Here is a 22,376-nt window from a genome sequence, read left to right as displayed (position 1 = left end):
CATCAAAATGTTTTGCACGTTACAGGCTGGAGGGGATCGTTAAAATGTTTAGATGTCGAAACTTATTCTGAATGTAGAACAATTGATGGAATTACCTGTAACTTTTATATATTACCATTGATTCTGTAAGTACGCAATAAAGGCATATTTTATTCATCAAATATTAATATTAATTAATGAATACCTTAACAACAATACACTCAATTGTGTTGCTTTATTTAGCAGCATGAAGCGGATATGACGCATTTGATTTAAAGATGTATTGTCCCCCAAAAATATGAAAAATCAAGTTTAATAAAAATCGGACTTTGAAAGGCCATTTTGTAATTTTAATCAAGTTAATCACTTAATCAGAAAGCCAATATCATCAAGAACATCTAACATTCAGATTTGAATAAGCTAAGACTACCGTGGCAATAGTCCTATACCATGGAGTAAAGAATTCTTTACTCCATGCCTGAAGTGCCACTTCAAATAAAACGTAACCTGTTTGATCTGGAATATTTAGGAACATTTATAATTATAAAAAGATGATTTAATTTGTTCAAAAAACGTTTAATTAATATAAATTTTAGCTTTAAAAGATTTTCATACACTTATTGTCACGAATTTAATATTGTACATAGTCTATTTTTGTAACTCTTTATTTTATTTTTGCTTGTCTGGAGTTGAAAAAACACGCCCTTTGGCGATAGTTGTCTTTGACAGCTTTTGTCTCCCCTCATGGCTCCATTTTTATTTTCACTAAAAGGAATAAATAACATTCTTAAAATAGACAACAAAATAAAAGCATACAATATAAAACAAGGTGTTATACATGACTTTGAAAGACTACACAAATACACGTCACACACTCCAACTTATTCATATAAATAATATAACCATGGAGTTACTCCATGATATAACTATGTAATGGACGGTTCGAGATCTTTTTTGATTGAATATTGCTGCCAACTGGCATTCCTTACAATTGTATTTATAAAAATTCTGGAATCTCTATGGTTTATTCTTCACTTAAGGATTTTAAAAATGTGTGGTTTCATATTAACTATCAGTACTGTACATTATTTATTAAAACTCAAATACATTTCAAATAATGTAGCTATCTTGGACCGGTTTCATTTGAAGAAGAGATCTTTGGTTGAGACCATTGATGGTATACCGTAGGGCTACTACTAATACTGTGTATTACAATATAATCTATATGCTTACATAACTAATAGACCTATTTGAAAATATATTTGTTTTTAAAACTTAAACCCATTTCTTTATTGTATTTTTCTTTTTAAAACTTAAACCCATTTCTTTATTCCAATATTTTTTTTTATTCTTGTTGTTCAGAGCTGAACAAAATAAAAAAAAAAAATATTTGTATATTTCTTTTTTATTTCAAGAGTAAATATTTTTTCTTTTAATGTAAAAAAAAATGTTTCAACCCATATTTAAGAGAATAAAAATGCTCTAGAACTTGTTGCAACTATTCCAACTCTATCAAATATATTATATAAATTATCCACTCAGGCAGCACTTGCCAGTTCTTATACTATGACAATATCCAAATTCCTTAACTTGCACTGATGAAGGGCTAGTGTTGCCCGAAAGCTCTGTCTAATTTTTCTGGCTGTTTTACTTTATTGTTTTGATTTAGCTTTTCGCTTTTTTTTTTTAATCTCCATTGAGATCCAGCCACTGATACCCACAGCATTGTAATTTTTTCAGTAATTTGCCTTTGGATTATAATATTATTATATATGTCATCACACACACAGAGTTGTTTAAATAAATACACAGCAGTAATTTATAATTGGACGGGTTAAAAGAATGTACTAAAATAAAACGATGCAAAAACTAAGCATAGTAGACGACAACACAACTATTTAGTACAAGGAATACAAACCAAAAAAAGCATATATAATAATAAATATTACTAAATTTCAATAAACTATGTTGCACATTTTCAAATAGCAATACAGCGGCCGATTCTCAGTACTGTATCTATTCCTCAGTATCATAGGAAATGTTGTAATACAGTATCACATGTGTTCACATGTATCCCCTAATATCATAACCTAACCCACAGTGTAACCTTTTATGGAATTTTCCTATTATACTAGGAAATATTTTGGAGATACAGCACCGAGAATCACTTAAATACAGTAAAAATAAAAAAAACGCAGTCAATAAATAAATTACCACTTTTGTATAAAGTGGAAGACCTAATAAATTATAGCAAATAGCAACCTTAATAATATAACAGAAAATGAACGATAACAGATACTTCGTCCATATGTGGCGCTTAAAGACTTTGCTCAAATTTTACAATATACTTCAATGCTAATTCTAAACATTTTTTTTTAAAAACTGCTGTAAAAATTTTACCAATATACAATTGCCAAGAGTTGTAAAATAAAAAATTGTAAACATTATTGAAAATATCATAAATATCTAAACTCTAGTATCCAATAATTCTGTAATTGATTCCGCCTCCAACATCACACGTTTCTTTCTTGCGCGTGTTGAAGATGTTGATGTATTAGCAACGAGACTAATAACATCCGTTAGGCTTTCGTTGCTAGATGAAGATAAATTGTTCATGTGTGTTTCTGCTGCTGTCTGAGTTATAATCTGCGGTCTCTTTGCAGATTTGCTAGCCCACTGTCCAGAAATTGATGGAATGTTCTTTTTTGGTCCCCAAGCACTGCTTGCTGGTAGATCTGTTCTAATTTTCGCTTTTTGACGAGGATTAGTATGATTGCGATTATATCCCGAACTTTGTTTGTTTCTATTGCGTCTATTATTGTTATTATTTTCTTGTTTTCTTGGTTTATCCTGTGGAGGTTTCTCTTCTTTACGTTGGTAATTATTTGCCCGCTCAATAAGATCATAAAAGGCAGTTGTGTTGCGATGTTTATTCTTTTTTCGCCTACCATCCACAGTACCAACATCAAAGGCCCAAGGCGTAGGACGATCTTGCCAACCTGGTTTAGACATTTCAGTTTGGATAGGATTATCAGAAGTTATTTCAATATTATTACCAGATTGTTGTTTTGTTAAATTTGGCAAAGATTTAGTTCTACTACGATAGTTTGTGGCATCGCCATCACTACTGTCAATTACAACAGGATTACTTTCTTTGGCAGAATTATATTCTGCATCAAGAAGCCTTGATGTACTTGATGCTCGTAAATCACTATTTTTCTTTCTCTTTCGCTGCCTTCCTGGTTTAGGCTTAACTTTAGGTCTTGCACCCTTTGGTAAACTTTTAAGCATAGTTTCATTTGATTGTTCTCGATATACAGATGGAACGTCATCTAGATTATCAACAGATGATGTTCTGCTGGTTCCTGCGATTGACTCTTGTGGCAGACATGCCAAAGTTGCTGACAAACTCTCTCTTGAGCTTGTTCCAAGGTTCCATTTCTGCTTTGAAGCAGAAGATAGCCTTGACACATTCACAGGTTCACTATACTTTAAGCTTAGATTATTTGAGTTATCCTCCTCAGTGGGCCTACAATCAGTGATATTACTGAGATCATAATCATCATCTACTGATGAATTTGAGTACACCGAGGCACTGGTTATATCATGAAATGTCCGTGGACTTTGACCAGATCCTGAACTAAAGGTAAAGTTTTCATTTAAAATCGATTCATTGATTGTCTCTTGTGGGTGTGAGTTATCGTTATCGTGAGGTATTTCTACATTTCGATTTGAAGTGATGTCAGTGTGAGGTAATTCTACATTAAGAGTGATGTCAGTGTGAGGCACTTCTACACTGACATCATTTACAGTCACATCTGGAGAGGTTTGATGTTGAACATTATCAACTGGTACAGCAGTATTTACTACATCTGGTATGCTTCGTAAAGGAGAAGATAACGCAGATTCTGATGTCTCGTTTAAGGTTGTCAGAGCTGTTGCAGGAAATATAGGTGGCACCTCGTTATTTTGATATTCGGCCGAGGGGCTGTAAGGGGGTGGTTCTTCACTAGGGTATGGACCTTGCATAGAGTTCAATGATGCCATTTGTGGTATATATGCTGGTACATTGTCCATATTTGGCATCTGTAGAGATGGTAGATCATTTAGTGAGATGTACGCCTGATTTGAACCAGGGATCGTGTAAACCGGGACTGCTCTTCCATCAGGATGACTCTGCATGAACCCGCCACGTATAAGTGGAGGAGGGCGCCCTGGCCTACGTGTTGCCACATTGTCCGCAGTACTAATCGAATGATGTCGTGAACCTACAACAGGTCGCGGAAGTGCCGCAGAAGATGTACTGGAAGATCTTCTGACAGACGCAGTTCTTTGAGCACTGTTTTGACTCTGTCCATACCCTGGCAAGGTGAGCGAGTTTCGTGTTGTGGTGGTAGTATTTGTGGTAGAAGTTGTTCGTTCAACATTTGGTACTACCTCAGAGTTGATAAGAGCACTTCTGTCCTGGTTTTCACGTCCAAGTCCAACAATGTATGTCTGCCCTGGTCCTATGAATTAAAATATAATTTATTTTAAATTTAAATTAAATTATGAAATAGATAGAGAATGAACGAAACTTGTAGCGTACAATGATTATGCTTTGTAAATAATTACAAAAGAAAATAGTCTAATAGAATTAAAAGCCTAAAAGAAAGTATTATGGAATTCGAAAACCATGAGATTAGTATATTGTAAGAGAAGAAATTAGAATCAATCAATTATTGTGACATGGTTAAATTAAAATTATATCACAGTCAGGTTTATGGTATGTGTTTATGTGTTTATGGTATGTGTTTATGGTATGTGTTTATGGTATGTGTTTATGTGTTTATGGTATGTGTTTATGTGTTTATGGTATGTGTTTATGTGTTTATGGTATGTGTTTATGTGTTTATGGTATGTGTTTATGTGTTTATGGTATGTGATTATGGTATGTGTTTATGGTATGTGTTTATGGTATGTGTTTATGGTATGTGTTTATGGTATGTGTTTATGTGTTTATGGTATGTGTTTATGGTATGTGTTTATGTGTTTATGGTATGTGTTTATGGTATGTGTTTATGTGTTTATGGTATGTGTTTATGTGTTTATGGTATGTGTTTATGTGTTTATGGTATGTGTTTATGGTATGTGTTTATGGTATGTGTTTATGGTATGTGTTTATGGTATGTGTTTATGTGTTTATGGTATGTGTTTATGGTATGTGTTTATGGTATGTGTTTATGTGTTTATGGTATGTGTTTATGTGTTTATGGTATGTGTTTCCAAAAAAAAGTAATAAAGTAAAGTTGAGAATGTCTAACGTTTTCAGAAAATGGCTGTATGATAAACAGAAGACATTCCATACTTCTATACTTTAATTCTTATTGGAAATGCATAATGTACAGCAAACCTGACTTTACTATTGAGAATATGCTGTTGCTAATCATAAACATTTTAACCTACCATGCAGGAATAGTCTGTTGCTATTGTTATAATGAAAGCGATGTGTGTTTGGATTCTCAAAAGCATCACTGTTTAAATCTTGAACCTGAAAAATAGAATATACTGAATTATCTACTAGCCATAAAACGCATTCAAAACTGAATTTGCGTTATGGGTTTTAGAAATTCTGGTCCAAATGTATCTTAACTCAATGAATATAATGTGGCCTTTTATAAAATGGTTATAAAATCAGGTCAAAACAAATTAAAAAAAATGTTTAAAGAGAAAATTATAGATAGATCTGGCAGATCAACATTCATTCATGATGATGTCATATCACTACCATAATAATTTGGGCACATCACACATTTCTTTTGTAAAAAGAGTTTGATAGTGTAGACAGAGCTTAATTGTTAATCTGGAATATTAATATAGAACTTTCTGCTTTTAGAAATTTAATACATAAAATGTTATAACAAATTAACTAAACAATACTGTGTGCTAATGCTGTTTGTTCGCATACCGGTGGACTTTTGTTTGATTTCCTTTTATGACATAGAAGCAAGGATGTGAGAACCGTTGCCAAAATGCTTGCAACCGCTCCGAAACAATAAATCACACTTTCTGTAAAAAGAATGTCTTTCAACGTGCGTTCAACCGTATCACAACCTTTGACCTCCTTGAAAATGTACTGTTTACTACCTGTAGAGAGCAAATAATGACAAATAAGTAAGAATACGCATCAACAGAAGTAAGAGGATGATTATAGTTAACATGTACAGCTTTGATTACGATTCACGCAAGGTCAAGACAATTGGCATAATTTGTCCTCCAGGTTTCAAAACAATCAAAAGTGCTACAACCACTATGGATTATTGGTTCTGGTATAATTATATACATTCTATAAAAAATTTAAGTTGTTAAGTGGATTATAATTATGGAAATGCATGGTTTACAAGGATGTTTACGCCAAAAAACTGATATGTTTAAACTTTGATTAAAATACTGTAGATAACATTGCATTCATACACTCATAGATCTTTTTTTTTGTTAACATTTTGGAAATTTATATATTTAGGCAAATTGTCAAGGGAGCAGAGTTGCAAATTGTCATTGTCATTAGAAAAAAATCTAGGACTTAAACCCAGGACCCTTGGATTGGTAGCCGAGTATCATAACCACTAAGCCACTTTTAAAAAGCATTCAAATACAAGAAAAGTAAAAAGACAAATATGATTTAAAGGAAATTGTCAAATGAAAGGGCCTACAGGATTTCTATCTGTATACAATATGTCAATCTATCTATCATGGGTTTTAAAGGCTTTTTCCATGAAAAGAACATTTTGCAGTAGTATGATAATTTTTTAACATATAAAAAAACAAAACATTTGCATGTACCCTCAGGTATGCTGATGAGGTTGGTACCATTCTGCTTGCTGTCAACTGCATAACATCTACACTCAGCCATCGATTGTTGATAGACACACAGTGTTAGGCTCTCCATGAATGGTATAGTGTCCATAATTGTGGGTACTGCTACTGAGACGCATACTACAGCTGATGCTATGCTTAAGCACAGTGATACTACCAACTGAAAGATAAAGATGGGAACAAATGATGTCATGTTATCATCAATGGCGTAAAGGCTATGAGCACTCACTGGCTAAACCCAGGGGCCCGGAGCAGTGTTCAGAGGAAAAAACAGGCATTAAAATATGTCGAAAAGGCTATACATGCCAGAGGCCAGCATTGGAGGGCCACTTGGGGTTCCAAAACCAGGGGCCTCAGGCCTCTATGTTACGTTGCTTATTATATAATGTTGTCATCTCGTTAGATCTCATCAGTGTAGTTCAGGTTTTGAAATAAATATGAACCACAGAACTAACTGGAACAATGTTATTGTATTTTTTATTGTATACTTAGTCTCAAAATCTCTTTCCAACTTTGAAAAAATAAAGAATCAGGGTTGTGATTATTTTTTTTAGCACTGTTGTCTATTGGGTTATATTTAGATTTATTACAACTACTGTAAATGTATGACATTTGACCATTTTTTAAGGGATAAATATTTTATAATAAATAATTATAATAAATATAAATTTATTTTGTTATCATTTAATATAACCTACAATACATCCATACCTACCACCATATATGGACAAAGATTAACAGATCGTAAAATATTACAATTGAGTGGTGCCCCATCGAACACCTTTATTCCGCTCGATAAGCCTGGCAACACCTGGGTAACACAGACTACCATTAGCACAATGGGAACGGAGGCTCTGTCATTGAACCATGTGAAAACAACGTTGTTACTTGATTATCTACATTTCATTAAATTATTGGTATGATTGCTACAGTATGCTATGTGAAAAATAAACAATATTTCGTTTGAATATGAAATTAATAATAACAGTATTGGTTTTACCTTAGTACATGTAGTACAATTATAAATTTATACTTATTCTTATTATACAATTAATACATATACAAATTAATGGCATGAGATGTTATTTATGTTTAATAGCTACATTACTGTATATTTTGCTTTTATTTTTTTTTATTAATTTTTTTTTTTTTCATTTCTTAAATTACAAATAATTCTCCAATATCATTAGTTTCCTCTTTGATTGATTAGGTTATTAAACATGATATTTAGTGTAGTTGTTCAGATACCTCCTATATGCTTTGTATGAGAAATAACTCATTGGTTTAATAACAACACTATTACTTAATCTTAGTGGCCTTTACATTGCATCCATTTTCATATCCTTTTTAGTTAATCTTAAATTGTATTATTCTATATGACTGCTTTTAATAATAATAAATGATAATAACAATAAATATTATAGCAAAATTAACTAAACAAATATTGTAAATAGAATTCCAAATTTATTTCAACCTTAAAATTAATTTTTCACAGGAAGTACCGTTCATATAAAAATGAATTACTCTAGTGAAGCATGTTTGTACAATGAACAGCGTTGTTTAATTGTACCAGACTTCATTGGCTTCAACAGAATATTGATTGTTAGTTGGGTTGGGCTAAGAGACAATAGGCTGACTCAACTGAAGGCAGTTAGTGGGACAGTTGAACTGTGCTGAAGAATAGCATTAGACTGTAGCTAGCATATGGTTCAACTGCACATTTAAAATAAAATTCTACATTTTTAGCTATATCAATTTATCCTTTTTTCACCAGAATTCCATTTTTTAACCTGTACTACATCTCTCTCTTTCCCCAAACACATAATTTAAACAATTTTCATTTTTATCTTCGTGTTTAGGTTATAGCATATTTCACTATAAAGCCTATATTATGGCAGGTAGGTACAAAATAGAATACCAGACAAAAAATTAAAGTTATGATTGAGAAAATTACATTTGGAAAAACAAGAAAAAAAAAAAGTCAGAAAAGATTGTATAGTAAAACCTCTAGGACAGTATTACTGTATTGTATAATTTTAACAATTCAATCTGGTGGGTAGAAACTTGAATACCAACACAGTGAACAATAAAGAACACAGTTGCTACACCAACATAAATATTTGTACATTTGTTAGGAATAATTATAAGTCTCAATATTTAAACAATTTCAAAACGCTATGTCTGGTCTACAAACAATGCAGACTGGTTTTAATTTAAGTACTACAGTACTGTAAAATTTGATTTGAAGTTTAATGCAATATTTAAGTATTGATTATTGACAATTTGTAATGCTTAAATTATGTTTAAATATCATTGCTAAAGTAATTTTTATTCTTGTTTATTTCAAGAAAAAAAATCTTGTAAAAAAGCTCTGAAATTTTGAATTTGAGGAATTACCTCAAAATTAATTTATCATTATACGTTTTTTAAAGTGCATTTCATTTCACACTTGGTCTCTAATTATCTATACAATCAGTCAGCCTGACAATCAGTATTTAGTCTTTTTATCTATAATTTAAATCCACTCTCTGCCATGATTTGTACAAATTACATTATAATTACATTATAATTACATCACAATTACATTCATTACATAACAATTACATTACAAACAATGTATCACTGAAAACTTACAAGGCCAACTGGACGTTTCTTGGACTGCAAGATCATAGAGATTCCAGTAAATAGTAACTGAAATTAAAATTACAAATATTAACTTTTAACTGTACAATTGCCACAATCATCAGAAAGTCACTGCTAGTGTACTCAAGATCTATGTTTATACCATGGTATACACTTTTTAAATTTTTGAACATTGATTAATGTGGTAAAATTTAAATGCAACTCACCAGAACGGCTGGTACCCACACTGGTACAGCACCATCTATGTGTTCTAGAGATGTCGTCAAATCTTCAACTACAAGGTACAATATAAATAATACTATGCCCAGCAGACCTAAGAATACGCCACATACCGGCAACACAGACAGGTTATCTGTACAGCATAAGAGTTTCCTAGTCATGACGTCTGTATGTTAAGGAGGAACAGATGAATCCATAATGAAGGGACTTTGAATAAGCCCATGTACTGAAAAGAACAAAACAAAATTCTTTAACATTTATTTATTATTATTTTTGAAAATAGGAAACTAGGCCTACATGGTTTACTCTGCCTCACACTAACCCTTTTTATCGGTTGCGTTTGAAATTGGTCCTAGTGGTACTATACAAAATACCGAAATTTTATTTTTTCCGTGACCCATATTATTGGTATTTCAAGCGTGAAAGATTTCAAGGGGATAGGATTGATTTCGGGAATGACACTGACAGCAACTCAATTTTTTTAATTACAAAAGTAAACCCTTGCGCAATTTCAAATTGTGCGTAGGCTAGTTTAGTTAGGCCTATAGACATTGCATACACTCTACCGGCTATCACACACTCACAATGGATCAGATCAGGCCTACTTACCACCACCACCAGCCCTAGTCTGCAGCTTACAGTAGCTATAGGATAGGAGGACTGCTAAGCTCGGCTCTACTCTAGTCTAGTAGGACAGGTAGTCCTACAGTTACACCGTATAAAATTAGGTAGAGAGGCTATTTACCTTACTTATGACAAATCATATGTAAATACAATGCATACACGCTCCACAACAAAACTATTTTGGTTTGGTTTGCATAGCTGCTGTCTTCGTTTTCAATTCGAAAAGTGATTGATGATGAATGATGATGATGCGGCTGAACTGTACCTCTGTGTTGTTTTTGTTGTTGATGATAGAGTTTGTTTATCATTTTAGACAATAGATGGCGCAATTCATTATAGCCGTAATGTAATGACTTTTGATTGCCTTGTTTAAAGAATGTGTTCTTTGTTCTTATGTACTGTATTCATTATATACATAATGAAAAACATCTATTAGATTCATTATTTATTATATAGTCATAAAAAATAAGACAAGTTTGGGGAACTTATCATATCAACATGACGATATAATACATCATACATGATCATTTTCTAAAAAGACGTATACAAGATAAGATCTATAATTTAAAATGTAGTAGTTCTAAGCAGGGAGTTGAGAACTCCCTGTTCTAAGCCAAAATTAATTAAAATTTTCGGTGAAACGGTTTCATAAAGTATGAAACTTAAGTACAAGCAAATAAAATAATGCAGGTAAATGTATGGGTATATAGAAGAGTTTATTTATCAATATCTGTATAAATACTCTTATTTTTAGATTCTCGCCTTAACATTAAAAACTATATGAAGTATTTAATGATAAATAAAACACAAAAAGTTATTTTAAAACAACTTTAGCACATGGTATTACACAAAACGCCTATCCCTTCATAATATAAAATACATGCATTCAACACAACATAATTTAAAATGTGTCTAATATAAACATATGTAAATTATAATACATATCGTATCATTTTAAATAGATATAGTGTACAATCCAAATTCTGAAAGTGATGTATAATGGTCTTTATGTTACATTCTCATTCCTGAGGACGATCAAAGCATATTAGTCAAAACGTCAAGAAATTCGACAGTTCTTTTCAGAACTAATATACGTGGTGTACTTTATTTTGTTTAATTATTTCTCTCTTGTGTTTTTTTTAAATTAGTAATGTATTCAGTTGATCACAGCCTTGTAGAAGAACACCTTTTTGGTGACACAAGCTTTTCTGTGTTAAAATAAAGTATTTATTATTATACTGTATTATAGATATAATTTGTATATTAAAACTTATAATGGGTTATTTTTGTTTGGACGTAGCATTCATAAAAATAATTATATTGTTATTGCATAATTAATTTTAAGGTGAATTTTTACTTTTATTTGTGTCTCAAAATTGTTATCTACTTATCAGGAAGTTGGCAAGGAAACAGCAATTTTGACAGAAATAAAAGTAAAGATTTACCTCAAAATAAATAATAAATTTAAATTCGATGAAACTTGTCTACAAGTTGAGGCAATGCCTAATACAGTGTTTACCATAGGGCAACATATTTACAGTTAAACATTATAAAAATCTTCCATGGATAAGTTTACAGGCTTATATTTGTTTTAAACAAATACCAAAACAATGTATAACATAACCAGCTACATAAATAAATGCCAGGGGTCATTCCTGTGACCTAAAGAAAATTAAATTGACCCCTTCATATTATTTACGAATAAATCAATGTTCCATTCAAGTATAAAATTACATTTTTTAAGATAGATTAGGATGCTGGAATCTGAGGCAGTCCAAACTCATCAACAGCTACTCCATCCTATAAAATAAAACATGTGTTTTAATGACTTCATTAATACCAAAATAGATTTTATTATGGGAAATACCATTATTGTACAAAATAAGTTTAAATATATAATGGAATAATATGATATTAACATACATATAAAAACAGATTATTCTAAATGAATCAATAGCTACAACCATTGAGCTATCTTCCATGATACAACATACAATAACAATTCAGGAAAGAAAGTTAAATTGTGTATATTATTACTATTATTTGTAGGTTATATTCATTTCTTCTTCTGTTTAGTTGCTATTATGGAAAATAAGGAAACATGCATGTCAGAACATACCTTAGAAGCAACAGAGTCCCCTCCGATTTCTGATTCTGGTACTGAAGGAGCACTGATAGCTTCATCTAAATAGGAATTATCTTCATCAAGGAACATTTCATCACCAAGTGCATCAAGTTCTGTAAACAAAATATACAGGCTTAATTCCATCAAATAAATGTGTCTACCACATTATCGGTTATTAAATTATATACATAGCCCGGTGGGGTGACGTAAATGTTAAAACTGATCACACTCATCTTCCACCATTTATTTATTTGACATAAAGTCTGGGACTTCTAAAGCGACAATGAAGCTACATCATCCACAAGCTAGTCCCACCACGAAATTTAAAACTTGCCAGTATGAAAGTGATATTTCTAGGTATGACATATTTTAATGTTCAGACTATATATTTTCAGTTAGCAAATACATTGAATACATCATCTCATCCAGTTTATAATTCCAAACTAGATAATCATCATGTAAATTATATGATCTTCCTCTGTGTCTGTACACAATATATACATTATATAAACAGACTGTATGAAAAGGTATTCAATATTTGATAAGATCAACACCTACTGCCAGATTTAAATGATGTTAAAACTTAAAAAATTACTTTGGCAGAACAGTGTATGTACTGTAAAGATGTCACCCAGTATAAATAAAAAGTATAAAAGTTAAAAACGTCATCTATGGGTCTCACCTGCTTCCAGATCAGCTTCATCCAGCTCAGGGGTTCCATAAGTCCTTCCCATCATTTCCTGTACCTCATTTGCCTGTTCCATCATGTCTTCCATATCATCTTGCAAATCCTAAAGCATTAAGAAAAATAAGACATAGTATTCAGTTGTAAGACACATCCTGGTACCCAAGAATTACTTGCATATTTGTTAACCAGTATTCTCAAATATACTTTTAAAGATATATTATACCCCTGAAAAATATTTTTTTTTACAATTTTGTTGTTGAATATGTCATTTTAATGTCACATAATAGTTATTCACTTTGATAAAAAATTGGATAAAAAAAAAATGATTTACCTGAAAAACTATAATTTGAATAAAAAAATGACTTTTTGGTTAAATTTAATCATTTATTTTGAATGGTGCAACTTTGAAAGATACACATTTTAGTTATTATATTATTTATTACTATACATTGCATCTAACCTCTATTTGATCAAGGTCAACTTTCTTGTATTCTTTTTTCATCTCTTTAACTCCTAGTTTCATGGCATCCACTGTTGTCTTTGTGTCCTTCAGTGTCTGTGTTGCAAAATTAGCCTGTTCCATATTGAACGATTGATTGCGAAGGTTCTCCATTTGTTGCTCATACCTTAAAAAATCATAAATTAAATATTTTAAACATCCTTATTATTTCATTTCTCATGTTCACAATTTTGATAAAAAAATGACACGGTAAGTCTTACATTTTTTTTTGCTTAAGAACACGCATTGCTCGTTGTTTAACCATATTCTGTTAAGATAAAAAAATAACAATATTCCACTAAAATATAACAATGTTATTGGGCCATTTTTTAAAGGGTTTTATCCAGTAGAAGCAGTGAAATTAAATTAAATTGTAAATCTAAATAAATGTGTATTATATTATATCAATATATGAATGTTTACCTTGGATGGGCCATCTCTCATTTTCTTCATTTGGTCTTTATACTTCTTTAGTTCCATATCCAGTTTGGCTATCTTTTTCTCTATAGAATCTGATCGTGAATCAACCTAATGGAGGAAAACATAAAAATGATATTTATTTTAAGTGTTATTTTATAGACTGGCTAGGGTATTTCTATTTGCTACTACACTACTATGGACTAATAATTAATTAGGTCTGGAGGTAGTAATAATAATATGTCTTGTACTTGTAGCATGGAGCTGTACAATTATATAGCTAACTAATTTTATAGCTCCATGCTTGTAGTAATAATAATATGCCTCGCTGCCAGGTGCTGCATACCAACAAAACAAAAGTAGGCTAGAATTATGCATTTTGTGTTTTATCTGTTTAGGCCTAGCCTAGCTAGTAGTAGTACTTTTATTCTTATTTCTTAATTAATAAATGTTAATAAAAAGAAAAATATACCAACCAGGGGAATATTGATGGAGGAGAGGTGCTATCTTAAATAATATATAAAAGTAAAACATATAAAACCTAACTATACAGTATTACGCTAGGCCAAGGCTATAGTATAAAAGGTGTAGGTCATGGCAGCCTGGTCACGACATTTAGCAGTGACAACAAGAATAACATCTAAGTAAAAGCCTAGGCCTAGCCTAGCTCAGCATTTTTTGGCAGGAAATAAGTGGACATTTGTAACTTACGTTCTTGATACAGTCACTCATGTTTGGCGGAGGAGCCTTTGGCTTTGAACTTCCAAATAATCTATTCATCTTGTATACTGTAATTTTTTTAAATTAATTGGAAAAATGATCAGTTATAGGTTGTTTAAAAGAATATTTTATTTTGCTGACTCGCGAACACGGGATATAAAGTCAGCCTCTCTCTCTGTGTTGTTGTTTTTAAGGTATGACGTAATTTATAAATTACCCCCTCTATATCTATCCGATTTAGAAGAATCATTAAATTCCCCAAAAAAAATCTTATACTGTGTAAAAGAAATATGCTTTGTATTCATTTTTAATTCATACATTATCATTTTGTCAGCATACAAATTCAGTTTAATTACAACAATTTTCATGGAACTAAATCAACAATAGCCTACAATTTCATGAGAGAAAACCCAATGAAAAAAGACACTAAAAGATTTTGAAACAAACGATGAATTAATTAAATGTGTCAATCCATCCAAATCTATTGCAATAAGGAGAGATGAAAGTCCTGATATGAATGGAACAGTGTATACTGGGCTTATAACATACACAGAGTAATCTTTGCATAAAATTAACACCTCTTTCCCCTAATCATGTCAAAACGAAATCTTGGTAATAATTAAGTACGTACTTAAAAAAATAAATAGCAGCAAGATATAAATGTTTCTTGTAAATAATTATATTTATAAAACTGAATACCATTTTATGGTTAGCGTCTGTGCGTTTAAAATATCTATTTCTTTATATAGTAGAGTTCTAGGCTTACTTGAGATTCTCAAGACAGAAACTCTAAATGCTTTGTGATGTCTGTATACATAATTTTCTTAAAATTGGTTTATAAAATATCTGAATAAGCAAGGCAGGTGAAGTGTATAAATGTGTACACAGATCATATCCACCCTACAACACTGCACCATAATATATTTTTTTAACTTTAAATCATTACAACATCAAACAATTAATTCTAAACAAGGAATTTACCAACAGCATATCTGTACAATTCTATATTCATTCATGTTAATAGATTTGCATGAACGAGCACCTCTTTCTATGTATGTTCTCTCCTTTCAACGTAACAGGGGAACTCTGGGATGGGTGCTTTGGTTTATTTTAAAACATGAACATTACACTTCTTCAATGTAAATAATATACATGGAAATATATTCTAAATAATTTGATATTCCATCTCAAACTCATTTCTATGAAAATGTCCTCTTTCAAATGTGTGCCCTTATGATGTTAACAAATTATGCAAGCATCCAGATGCTCATTTGCATGTATGTTATGTTATGTTATAACTGTGAAGACTTACGATATCTAGCAGAACTACATTTTACACTTAAATATTACAATTGAAACAACACATCATCAACACACATTTATACACACAGGTGAATCCTGGAGAGATATGGCAAAGAGCTTATCGAGAATAAGCTTCAATCTCTCAATTAAAACAAAAATCACAAACAGTACAACATAACAAATGTTGAAATAAAGATTTTGTACAATAGTCCCAGTGGCAGACCTCCAATGTTGACACAAGGTTGGTGGATGCTCAACTGCACTACATAATAGTATACCTTTTGAAAACACTGTATAGTAGTTTACTCAAACAGAATTGCACCAATCATAATCTGCAGAGGAGGGTTTAGTGTTTAGAGTTGCGTCACGCATCATTGACTACATAGATAGTGAGCAAAGCATATGTATTAGTAAATATATATAACCATGTTTCCAATATTTCATATCCTATTTTCCCATCCCTGAAAACGGACATCCCATGGGTATCTTCTTTCCAGCATTGTTCATCATCATTTTCTTTATATCCTCGCTCAATTTTATGTCATCTATTGACAACCCTTTCATATCACCTTTGACCTTTGAATGATGATCTCCATTTGCTTCTATCTCTTTTGGAATCTTGTCTGCAGTGGCAGCTTCAGATGCTGTAAAATGGGAAAGCAAGAAAATATTTAAAGTGGTTTTGGATTATTACATTTTGGGCATCCTAGACTCAATTTACACTCATGATATGGGCCGGCCCAGGACTACCCTTAAGTTGGCAATTGATAAGTGTAAACACTTCATAAAGTTAGGCTGGCCCTGGGCCAGATTTTATGTTTATGCAGTGAACCGTGACCAAGTTAAAAAATGAGAATTTAAGAAAATGAATTCTCAGAGCTTTAATTTGGAGCAAAAGTGTGCTGGACAGAGCCTAAACATTTAAGTTTGGTAATTGTAAATAAAATGTAGTAAATTGCAGTAGAATCATTTTGACAGTATCAAAGTAATTATCTAAACCATACCTTCAAGGCCCTTCTTTGCCTCAACTTCTTTACTTTCTTGGCCTTCCTTGCTCACTTCTACTTCATACCCTCCTTCCTTTTTTCCATCTTTAGCTTGATCATCATGTTCTTTTTTATCTACTGCCATTTTTTTCCTATTTTCTTCATCAATTGCTCTTTTCTTTTCTGCCTCTACTAAATGTTTGCAGACTTTTTTGTGAGTGAACCAATGAAGTTTTTGACAGGCCTGGTCACAATAATTGCACTGAAATAAGTAAATAAATTATTAAATAAATTAATTTTTAATTAAAAAAATTTAATGAAATATTATCATCGCACAAATGTTTTATTAAAGGCAATGTGTTTTTTTCTCCTCCTGGATTTAATATCATTTCAGCATCTTAAGTGAGGTACATTAGTATACTGTAATCATCTTATAAATTTACCATTTTACAGGCAGAACATTTCTTCTGGGCTCCTGCATCTCCACATGTTGAGCAAATCTTTTCATCTGTTGCCATGTGTAGACCATTTATAACTTGTGTTAGACAGGCAAGAGCTGCAGGCTCATTCTGAATGGTTAAAAACAATTCTTAATACAATATAGCTGTTTTAGCTAATATTTTAGGCTAATAAAACTACTATCTACTGTACCAGAACAGGTTGGCTATCTTACGACGAGTACTTGGATTGGAGATTGCCTGGGAATATCGAGTGCTGTATATAATTTTCTTTCAGGGAATGATACGGCATAATGGTAAGAGATTGGATTGGATTGGATTGCAAGAGGCATGGGTTTAAGCCTGTCTGTCACATTTATTGTATCCTTTAGGCAAGATACATTATTGTATGCCCTCTTCATTCAGATGGGATGTAAGATTGTTGGTCCAATGTACAAATAACAAGAAATTAGAAAAGATTTAGGCTGTCTATACTGATGAGTAACATAACTTACACTTTGATCAGCTAGACTCCGAACCAGCTGTTGAAACAGAGTTGCTTCATGGTAGGGAAAGTCTCTAATTGTTAATCGCAGGTATCTGTCCATACCTAGTTGGGCACCATCAGCTTCTCTTCCCTGTAACAAGCTTTAAACAAATATTGAAATGAGAATTTCAAGAAATGTTGAACTGTACAATAGAGTTCTGTGGTGTGACGTCACAATGATAGAGGGCGCTGCGTGGTTGCTAGCCAACCAAAAAATGCGTTCAACGCTACTATGTTGATAAACTATATAGATCTGTATTTCTATCAAATTATGTATCTTAGCTTTATTTCTTTTAACTGTCTTTAACTGTTTTTCTAATTTTCTAACTTTTTGGTTGGCTAGCAACCACGCAGCGCCACCTACCATCACAACGCGTCATGACGCCAACACTGCGGACTCTATATACTTGTCTTTTTTTCAATTATCTTAATAAAATCTGAAACTTTTGCAATTTGGGAGAAAGTTTTTCCCACTTTCGTAGGTCATTTAAACGTAGTCCTTTTCCTTCTTTGTAAATATATATATATATATAAATCCAAAGGCAAATTACTGAAAAAAATGACAATGCTGTGGGTATCAGTGGCTGGATCTCAATGGAGATACAAAAATAAAAAGCGAAAAGCTAAATCAAAACGATAAAGTAAACAGCCAGAAAAGTTAGCAGAGCTTTCGGGCAACACTAGCCCTTCATCAGTGCAAGTGAAGGAATTTGGATAACGTCATAGTATATGTATATATATAATTCAACAAATTACAACATCAAATATTTTATCTAACAGAGAATAGAAAAGACAGTGACCCCTTGAAAAAAATATGAAGTTTATCCAAGGTGTTTATGTAAAAGAAGTATCATAGTGAACATACTGTAGAATGAAGCTGTCTACACTATCAAACTATTTTGACAAAAGTGATGTGCCCAAATATGGTAGTGATATGCTCAAATATGGTAGTGATATGACATCATCAAGTCCATATAAGGGCACATCACATTTTTTTTGTCACATAAACTTTGATAGTGTAGACAGAGCTTAACATAACAACTTACTATTTGATCAAATGATGGACAGTTTCGCCTCTTTCAACTAAGTACTTGTGGCATGTACGTAGGATGCTAGCAAAGTAATGCATTTTTATTGCTAATACCTCGTTTGTTTCCTTTTGTTTCATTTGCTGTTCACAAATGCAGTCTAGAACTTTTGCAATACGTATTGCGTTATTCAATAACTCTTCATGTTTAGATGCAAACAGACAAATCTGTGCGAGAAAAAAAAATGTTTATGTTTATTTTTAGTATTGCCTTTTAGAATTTTTAGATAGAAATTTAATCAATATGAAAGTGATGATTTGGTCATTTACGGTGAGCAGGACACTTAGTTGGAAATTTGAAGAAGTCCAAAGGAAAAACTCTGTACTGATGTTTATTGCTGAAGAATAATAATTGTATATAATGCATTGTACAGAATAATGTTATGACTTCAAATTGACTGAAATGCTTGATTTGCTACTACATCATTACTTACTACTAGAACTATTATGGTAGATTTTGTTTAACTGAGAAATTACTGTTTTCATTTATATTACGCCAATTATTTTGCTTCCTATTCCTAATATAATAAGATCACTTATAATTTGAAATAAAATTCTGTTTAGAAATTGTGAGCTGTATTTGAATTTTTTCATATTTGTTTTTATTGGAATTTCACTGATGAAACTTCAGATGAGAAGTCATTTTGTTGGGGGAGATTGGAGATTTCCATACTGCAGGAGATTTGGGACATACTGTACTGTAATAACAGAGATGATAAATCTAAAGCTCTGTCTACACTATCAAACTAGTTTGAAAAAAAAAAAGTGTGATATGGCCAAATATGATAGTGATATGCCCAAATATGGTAGTGATATGACTTCATCATGTCCATAATGATGAAGTCATATACTGAATAAACAATATATGTGTTACGACAGTTAAGCGAGTAAGAGTCTTCATTACAAGTCAGTACTTCATCACAAGTCACTATATTACAATATGGGCACATCACATTTTTTCGTCACATAAAGTTTGATAGTGTAGACAGACCTTAAGATGATGCACATTCATCTTAAACATTATCATAAACCTGAGTATAGAGCATACAGGAATATTATTAAGTTTAATACACCCTAATACTTATTCTAAGATTAAAAGATGTGGCAGTATCGTTACTCATAGCAACCATAAGATTCCCTTGGTAACGAACATATTTGTTGACAACGAGGAATGCTAATGTAATGAATAGACATAATTAAACTACAGAAATGACAAAACCAAATTTTGATTAATTTTAGTAGCCTTACAATGATTGGTTAACACAACTGGATTACATAATCGGAAGGTTGTCCAATCTGTCATGATAATAAAAATCTACATCTAAATTCTTTAAATTCTATTGCATTAGCAACCACTTTTACTAATTAACTAACGAATATCAGCAACGCGTTCCTCAGAAAGAGCTTTGTATATTTTATGAGATAATTATAACATGCAAAAATGAATAATAAATTTATGTCACGATTCAATAAAATCAATTGCAAAAGCATGACTAAAGCTCTGTGTACACTATCAAACTAGTTTGACAAAAAAGTGTGATGTGCCCAAATATGGGTGTGATGTGCCCAAATATGGTAGTGATATGCCCAAATATAGTAGTGATAAGACATCATCATGTCCATATATGAGTTTTTGTTGAAAGTTTGATAGTGTAGACAGAGCTTTAAAAAGCAATAAATAAGAATGATTTTTTAAGATAGTGGACTCTTTTTGTCAAATCAAATATGATACTAACCTTGACTGGATTCAGATTGTTGATGAGGACAAGATTGTAAACACATCCACTCAAGTGAGGGGGTAGTTTCGGCTCTTTTTCAAATCCTATATAAAAAAACAGCAAATTTATTTTATTTCATGATCCATAAACAACCTGTGTGACTTAAAATACCTAGATTTTCATTTCGTTTTTAAAACTTACCATGAATTTTTGTGTAATACTCAAGTTTTTCTCGTGAAAAGAAATTGTTGATGATACTGACACAAGAATGCTGGCCAACAAAGGCAGCCATCTGGGCGGCTGTTCGGCCTACAGAGTTCACTAATGTGGTCTTTGCTCCTGATTCTAACAATAACTTCGTAATACCTTGGTGGCCTAAAACAATTCACATGAAACAACATTTATTTTAAGTATCATGGTGATAAATAATTCATAATTTTTCGTCATATTTTTTCTTTTATGCTTTATATTAAGCTGCTACACTGTGAACTGAACGTAGTAAAAGAAAGAAATGTCTATTGGGTTACTCAGAATTTACCTCCCTGTTTATATTCACCAAATTTAAAATGAGAAAGGTAAGTTTATAAATATAGATTCCCGTTTCAATCAATAAATCAAATTGATTGAATAAAGTATGATGTATTTTAAAACCAGGGAATATTCGCATTAAATCTATTTCCAACGAACCTGAGATGGCAGCAAACATAAGTGCAGTGTAGGCATTTTCGTGTCTGTTATTGTTGACATCGGCACCGTGGGCTAAGAGCAATTGTAGCAGCTCAGTGTTGCCCTTAAAAGCGCTATGTTGCAGAGGCGTCATACCATGCTAGAAAAAAAAAGATTATTACTTTACTTCAACAATCATAAAAAGCATTTATTCATTGACAGAGCAATGCAGAAAAAAAATAATACAAGTTAAAATGTTCAGGTAATGGGATAATGTAAAATATTAATTACATAATTATGCAAACATTTCCATTATTGACGTAGAAATCATTGAAACAATAATTGTTTAAACAAAATCAAATGTATAAAAATTAAAGGAACTTTACTTTACCTCATCAAGACAGTCAATACGTACATCAGACTCAGACAGCAAGGTACGAACCATATTCACATTACCTGAAGAATAACAAAAACATCACGGATTTCTTTGTTTACATATTTGTTAGTAACACCACAAAACATGCGTTTCCATGTGTGGGCCTATAGGATGTTATTCCAACAGCAATCTTTTTTAGTGCTCCTCCACAACAAAACTCACTACACGCACTCACCTCACACAGCCTTCTCAATCAATTTTATGATGACATCCATCTTATTGTCGGATAAAATGCTGAAACTTACCTGTTTCGATATTCTTAAAAATAAGTTTTTCATGTTCAGATAGTTCTCCAGCTTTAGGTGCAGCCATTTTTTTCAAATTAATAATTCAGCAGATTTTAGAAACAAACTGTAATATAAATGTTGTCTTCCTTCGATCCGTAAATCACAGTGTGACCAAATAAATTTCTGAAACTGTCGTCGTGA

At 31.8% G+C, this 22,376-nt stretch overlaps 3 protein-coding genes across 5 annotated transcripts; all 3 read right to left on the bottom strand.

Annotated features, from left to right (window-relative positions):
• Positions 1-1,560: 1,560 nt before the first annotated feature.
• Positions 1,561-10,542, bottom strand: LOC140040219 (uncharacterized). 2 transcript variants are annotated; one of them, XM_072085980.1, is made up of 7 exons: positions 10,442-10,542; positions 9,684-9,922; positions 9,469-9,525; positions 6,802-6,994; positions 5,927-6,105; positions 5,425-5,509; positions 1,561-4,487 (listed from the first exon to the last, which is right to left on the bottom strand). In XM_072085980.1, exons 2-7 carry the CDS (start codon positions 9,855-9,857, stop codon positions 2,446-2,448), a joined length of 2,730 nt encoding a protein of 909 aa, XP_071942081.1. In that variant the 5' UTR covers positions 9,858-9,922; positions 10,442-10,542; the 3' UTR covers positions 1,561-2,445. The 2 variants fall into 2 exon arrangements, with proteins under 2 accessions (XP_071942081.1, XP_071942082.1); XM_072085981.1 differs by lacking the exon at positions 10,442-10,542 and having other exon boundaries at positions 9,684-9,982.
• Positions 10,543-11,041: 499 nt separating this feature from the next.
• On the bottom strand, positions 11,042-14,949 carry LOC140039555 (charged multivesicular body protein 5-like). Of its 2 annotated transcripts, XM_072085165.1 has the most exons (8): positions 14,761-14,949; positions 14,056-14,160; positions 13,854-13,900; positions 13,594-13,759; positions 13,128-13,236; positions 12,440-12,558; positions 12,055-12,120; positions 11,042-11,528 (listed from the first exon to the last, which is right to left on the bottom strand). In XM_072085165.1, exons 1-7 carry the CDS (start codon positions 14,827-14,829, stop codon positions 12,070-12,072), a joined length of 666 nt encoding a protein of 221 aa, XP_071941266.1. In that variant the 5' UTR covers positions 14,830-14,949; the 3' UTR covers positions 11,042-11,528; positions 12,055-12,069. The 2 variants fall into 2 exon arrangements, with proteins under 2 accessions (XP_071941266.1, XP_071941265.1); XM_072085164.1 differs by having other exon boundaries at positions 11,042-12,120.
• Positions 14,950-15,388: 439 nt separating this feature from the next.
• Positions 15,389-22,353, bottom strand: LOC140039554 (ankyrin repeat and MYND domain-containing protein 2-like). Its single transcript, XM_072085163.1, has 10 exons — positions 22,194-22,353; positions 21,904-21,968; positions 21,534-21,672; positions 21,048-21,221; positions 20,865-20,950; positions 19,088-19,296; positions 18,010-18,142; positions 17,501-17,626; positions 17,076-17,319; positions 15,389-16,715 (listed from the first exon to the last, which is right to left on the bottom strand). Exons 1-10 carry the CDS (start codon positions 22,258-22,260, stop codon positions 16,519-16,521), a joined length of 1,440 nt encoding a protein of 479 aa, XP_071941264.1. The 5' UTR covers positions 22,261-22,353; the 3' UTR covers positions 15,389-16,518.
• Positions 22,354-22,376: the final 23 nt, after the last annotated feature.

The sequence above is a fragment of the Antedon mediterranea genome, chromosome 2 (assembly GCF_964355755.1).
Source record: "Antedon mediterranea chromosome 2, ecAntMedi1.1, whole genome shotgun sequence".
Lineage (NCBI taxonomy): Eukaryota > Metazoa > Echinodermata > Crinoidea > Comatulida > Antedonidae > Antedon > Antedon mediterranea.
The sequence above is the reverse complement of the archived record's forward strand: the minus strand, read 5'-3'. Positions and strand labels throughout refer to the sequence as shown.